Source organism: Idiotropiscis lumnitzeri, chromosome 12 (genome assembly GCF_059441095.1).
Source record: "Idiotropiscis lumnitzeri isolate Australia: NSW breed Sydney's pygmy pipehorse chromosome 12, RoL_Ilum_1.0, whole genome shotgun sequence".
NCBI classification, from domain to species: Eukaryota; Metazoa; Chordata; class Actinopteri; order Syngnathiformes; family Syngnathidae; genus Idiotropiscis; species Idiotropiscis lumnitzeri.
Window position 1 is genome coordinate 5,713,001 of NC_142402.1, and position 6,021 is coordinate 5,719,021.

The following is a 6,021-nucleotide window of genomic DNA, read 5'->3' on the forward strand; positions in this document are numbered from 1 at the left end:
AGGTCATTATACTTCTTTGTTACTGCCTAAATGCAACACATTACAGCAAAGTGTGACATTCTCTCCAACACTGGTGAGCAGACACACATGCGAGAAATAATACAATAGGATATTAATCAATTAGCAAATTAAAATCACTCTCAAACATCCTGTCTATTGCGGCTAGCGGTGCAAAGACAGCGGTGCAGACAGTATGCTTTGCTTAATTAAATGGACAAATGCAACTAGCAGAAACTATGATTGTGACACTGTGAGTCTTACTGTTTTGAATATTAGTTTGCTTACACATCTTGTGTTTTAGACCATTTTTCTTCTGTCCGTGATGTTCTTCTTGTTGAGGGTTCTTCTTCTTTTGAAATATATTTCGCAAAAAATATCAAATAAAAAATCACGCCAAATTAAAAGTCGAAGACAAGCTGAGTTTTTGTCCTTTCATGCTGAATGTGGACTGCAAGATAATGTCGTCTTGCGAGATTTGAGTAATTGACTTCTCACAATCATAAAAACATTCCTATCCAAGGCTCGAAATAAAGTTTTCCATCGCAGTTTTCGAGTCAAAATTTGCATTTTGAGCCACAGCAAAAACAAAGTGAATAGCAAAACTAAGAATCTTACATTTTAAGTTACAAGTGGCAGAGACGAACTCCAAAAGCTTTGCCGGCCTGGAGGTACACGCATGAACGTGGCGCAACACGCTTATGTCACCTTCAGCTGCTAGCTAGTGCAGCTAAACACGTTGCACAGTCGCTAATAAGTCAGTCATCACCACCTCCAGGGCGGCAAATACAAAAGTACGCTACACTTCTGAAATCGTTCTCACGATAGAATGACCAGACATAATTTACAGAAGACGGAGAAGCTATGCTAATTGTTAAACTAGTGTAAGATTGATATCCAGAGTATCAGTATTTGATCCTTTATAACACGGTAAGTTGTTTTTTTTTCTGAAACTAGAAGTTGAATTGCAGAAGGGTGGTGGAAAGTCTGCTCTGTCCACACATTAGTTTGACATTGCACAGGCTTTGCGCATGGCACCTGGCAAAGTAAAACCTGTCTATTGTCCAGCTGATTTAGAGATTTGTGTTGACACATGCATCTTGTCAAAAAATGATAAGTTTAAGGTTGCAGTGCATGTGCAGCTTCAGCCTCAGCTTGGTTGTCATGGTTAATAATCACATGCAAGATACTGAGTGGAATCTTGTAATTGTGCTGAGGATTGTCTCCACTCAAATGAAATGGAAAATCTGGCTCTGCAGATTTAGATTAACACATCTGGAAGGCACAATTCTCGTTTTTTTTTATTTTTATTTCTCAACACAAACTTGTTTTTTGGTTGTTCTCCTCTCATTTTGTTTCTTATTCTTCTGACTTTTCCTCTCTTCCTGTCTCACTGCCTCTGTGCTTGCCTGTGCTTTTCCTGTCTCTCTCCCTCTTCTATATTCTCCCGCTCTCTGTTCCCCCCACACAGTAATATGATCTCGTCTATCAGACCGACAGAGCCATGAATCAAAAGACACACAGAGAGAAATATAGTACAAACCTTAGTGGCCCCACCCCCACTACAACCACACTCATCTGCAACATCCCTACCCCCAACAACCCTCTCTCTCTCAGTCTCTCATTCTCTCTCTCTCTCTCTCTTGCTCTCTCTCTCTCTCTCTCTCTTGTTCTCTCTCTCTCTCCATTCCCTACCCCCAACCACACAGCCTGCTTTCTATCCAAAGCCTCTATCTACCATCTCTATCTTTTCTCAAGCAAACACTCACTGACAACAACACTGGGCACAGAGGCATACCTTTGTGCATGCAATCAGACTAACAGCAGCAGGTTGCAAGGCTTTACAGTGTCAGTTCAGTGCATCGCTAACATCTAAGATGATAACAACAATAATGTGGCATTCTATTATGGCCTACATCTCGAGGTCAGAGGTCAAGACCGGCTAATGTACAGTTGCTGTGTCCCGGTCAAGAACGACAGCCTCCAGTTTGTCATTGCATAGCCTTCATTCCACTGTGTCTCTCTTGAGGTCCATACATATTAGTTACACATGTAAGAGTGCAATAATACAACGTGAACAGATGCTCCACTTGGTGCATAGAGCTGAAACCTTAGTGGCAACACCTCAGAGGACGCTTGCATGCAATTTCAGTACGAAACTACTTACATATTGCTATTTGAGAGGATAGTAAATCACGTTATAGCTGGGACTTATTTGTGAAGCCAGGAATAAAATACTGCAGCTCAATTTTAGCTTCCTCAATCCCAAAGTGACTTGTGATAAGGGATTACCATAAATTATACCCTGATAAATTTATTACAGGGGCATTACAAGATGTTGTTTGTTTTCTTCCTGTGATGTTGTTTCTTGTTTAAAGCAAAGAGTTTGTTTTACCTTCCATAAAACAACCAAAGTATTTGGAAATAAAGCAAAGATTACAATCAAAGTTGACACTTATTTGGATTGGTGGTAGAATGTATGTATGGATGAATGGATGGATGCATGGATGTAAAGTCATTCATTTTTATACCTTCACAAGTATCTAATTTGCAAAATGAATATGAGCCAGCCCGTTCCATTAAGACTGAAAGTTAATTCTTTGTTAGCTGTGTTAGTGTTAGCTGCAATCATTGCAATTAATAATATAATTACAGTGAACCGGTCAAATGAGGGGATAAACAGACGGACATCGGAACTCAGTCAGTCAGGTTTCGGACCCTGATCCTTCACTTTGACAAGGAGGGGAAAAGAGTTTCTCAGACTACAAATGAACCAAATACCAAGAAATTCCCAAGGAAATGATGTGCTCAAAAAATGCCAAACCACTTTAATCTACCATATTGCAGTGCTGTTTAAAGTGTAATTGCCTTAAAAATTACATTGGTGAAAAAACTAAATTGCCAAACAAAATCAGAGTTCATCATAAATATACAGTGGTAGCAATAGATGTTTTAATTAACTTCAGGCTAATAAAGCAATTAATTAGCATTTAATTGGCAGGCTAAGGCAGATGAATACCCCCACAGTTAATTAAAGTGGGGGCAACACAAAGGTGACTTTCATCTGCCAGACAATGAACAACACAAGAAGGTTGCTGCTCTGTCTCCTACCTTGTTGGTCCCGAAGGCCGGGTCAGGGTAGGAGAGCTGTCCCAGTCTGCTGTGCTCTGACGCGGCCAGAGGTTGAGGAGGTGCTGGGTAAACTGTCACATCCATGGCGCACTATACATCCACTTCTCCCGCTGTTCTTATTCTTCCGGTTGCCTTCTTCCGTCAGCTAAAATAAATTAACGTTTGATTATTTTGTTCTGTTCTTTTACAAAGTTGGCGGTGCCTGAGCAACCGCAAGGGGAAACATCCACGAGCCTCTTCAGGAACTAATACGCCACACTCAGGGATTTTTAGGAGGCGAAAAAAACGTTTTACAAGATTCCACAAGTTTTGGAACAAGGGATTCTCTTCACGCCGGTTTTCATGCTCCAATGACTCCCCGAACTTCCAAGTCTACCAAATTCTTCGCTGATAATGAATTAATTAAAAATGCAAAACTATTTGAGGCAGAAGAACTCACTGTAAGGCGCGTCTCCACCTGTTTCCTTGATGGTGGCAATATTTTATCCAGCCAGGATGAGGGAGATGCGACAGTAAGTGTTTGGATGCTGTGCCTGCTGTACTTCAACACTGATTTCTGTGCTGCTGCTGCTGCTACTGCTGCTGGCGCGCGCTGCTCGGAGATCGGTACTTTGGGAAGCACTCATACAAAGAGAGCTCTGTCATCAAGCTAACATGGGTTAACAAAATAAACGGATGCGGAAATCGTTTTGTTTTTACCAAAATAAGAGCGAGAGAAACCATTTTGTTTTTACCAAAATAGGAGCTACTTTTCAGCGGGGTTTCTTAGTAAACATTTTGAAATTGGAATGGTGCAATTTAAGGTGGGATTCACAACCGATAGTCCAACTGTAAATTAGATTGAACCCACAAAGATTGTGTGGTAATAGTTGTCGTGGTAAGCTGTCAGAGCCTTCAAGGTCTAAATTTCCATCAGAAACACACGTAGACCTACAATATTACAAACATTCTACTTAATGATTCCCAATAGTTAATTTTATTTATTTATTTATTTCTGCAGCGTTTCTCTTGGCTCAATGAATCTGTAAGACTGTGAGTGATGGTGATAACTAGTTCGGCACTAGATTTACAAATTTATTAGCCAAGGGGTGGCGTATTGACCAATACATTACCAGCAAGACATAAAATGAAGGTTAAAAAATTATTGAATCAGCATTCTGTTTTTATTTGGCCATAAAAAAGTAGTATCTGCCGGTTTATAGCGTGTATTGGGAATTCCAATTTCTTAGTCATTGAGAGGGCTATATGTTAAATTACAGTATGCATTTTTTTAACTTTAGGCCTGTACTGAAATTTTATCATGACTAAATATTTCAAACAAAGACCATTTCACAAAAGAGTAAAAAAAAATGTAAGTTCAATATCAAATTTTGTTTACTTCATTACTGTACAAGTCCTCATTTCCTTCTTTGGACATTGATGACGGATCTTGGCCTATCTTCATTGGCTCGTGCACATTAGAGTTTGCTTTAAGATACTTCTGTTCGTCTTCAAATCTTGAAATGACCTCGCCCCAGTTTACCTCTCCGCGCTCCTCCACCCCTTACGCACCTGCCTGCTGTCTCAGGTCTGCGGACCAAACGCTGCTTGATGTGCTGAGGACTAAGCACGGCCTCGGGTGTATTGCACCTTTTCTATTGCCGGTCCTTCCCTATCGAATGAGCTTCAATTAAATGTTAGGCAAGCAACCTCTCTGTCATCTTTCAAAACTTGTTTGAAGACACATTTTTATTCTTTAGCTTTCGACTCAACATGAGATGGTTGCTGTTCTGTTTTAGTTTGTGTTCTAATTTCCTGCTAATTTATATTTATTTCATTTATGAATACATTTATTACACCATGTAAAAAGCACTTTGTTAAAGCTCCATCTGTTGTGAAATGCGCTAATAAATAAAGTTGTATTGTAATCTATTGTACTGTACGATTTCATGAAATCCACAGGCATCTGTTGATCAATCTTGCCCATGAAAATCAAAATACAAGCAGGAAGAAACCTAAGCAAAAAGTAATATTGCGACGAATTACGAGATTTTTGTCATCTCATTGCATTATCCACACCGCTTATCCTGTACAGGGTGGCGGGAGGGTGCTTGAGCCAATCCCAGCTGGCTACGGGCGAAAGGCGTACTACACCCTGAACTGGTCGCCAGCCAGTCACAGGGCAGGCATAGACACCGTCACTGAGTGGGAAATGAACCCACGCTGCCCGCACACAACTCGGGTGAGTGTACCATTACACCATCAGTGACTCAAGAGATTTTTGTGTCATTGCACTTTTTAAGTGTCATTTGAATGAATGACCCATTGATGGCAGTATACAAAATGGAATTGGCTATCTTTGAAAATAGATAATTTGCTGTTAACTAGCGAATCAATGCATGAGATAGAAGTGAACAATGAGATATTACACAAAAGCAACGCACAGGCACATGGCATTATCAACCACAAGTATTAGGTTCTGCAAGGCAAGGATCTGTATATATGTGCATTTTATTTCATGAAATCCTGACTGTGAATGATAAAAAATGACTTGTCAGGTACAGAGGGGCTAAAATCACGTGAATGAGTGTGTGTACCTAGATCGCTAAGTGAGATATTATGTCACCCTGGCCACCCCACTGAAAATGTTCTAGCTACACTACTGCTAGAAATATAGTACCAATGTGAACCTGTGTACTCTTGTACAACACCATCAGTGTGACTGACAGCCTTCCACTTCGGCTGCACATTGTGGACGCTGAATCCTGTTTGCCTCACCTCACACTTTATCTGTGATTTTGTTCAATCAACATTGCTAAATACCAAATAAATGATATTAAATACATTAGCCAGGCTATGGAAAATCATAATGCATATTAGTGTCTGAAAACATTGCATGTATTGGAGTGAAAT

The 6,021-nt window shown here is 40.1% G+C and overlaps 1 protein-coding gene across 2 annotated transcripts in view; it reads right to left on the bottom strand.

Annotated features, from left to right (window-relative positions):
• tox (thymocyte selection-associated high mobility group box) overlaps nucleotides 1-3,740 on the bottom strand; it is a 51,589-nt gene extending 47,849 nt beyond the window's left edge. The window contains exons 1-2 of one of the 2 annotated variants that reach the window (XM_088310216.1): nucleotides 3,569-3,740; nucleotides 3,109-3,274 (exon numbers count right to left, since the gene is read on the bottom strand). In XM_088310216.1, the coding sequence (XP_088166342.1) occupies nucleotides 3,109-3,213 (105 nt within the window). In that variant the 5' untranslated portion in view covers nucleotides 3,214-3,274; nucleotides 3,569-3,740. Of the gene's footprint in view, nucleotides 1-3,108 lie in introns of both variants that reach the window. The other variant, XM_088310217.1, reaches the window with a different exon arrangement.
• Between the last annotated feature and the right edge of the window lie 2,281 nt (nucleotides 3,741-6,021).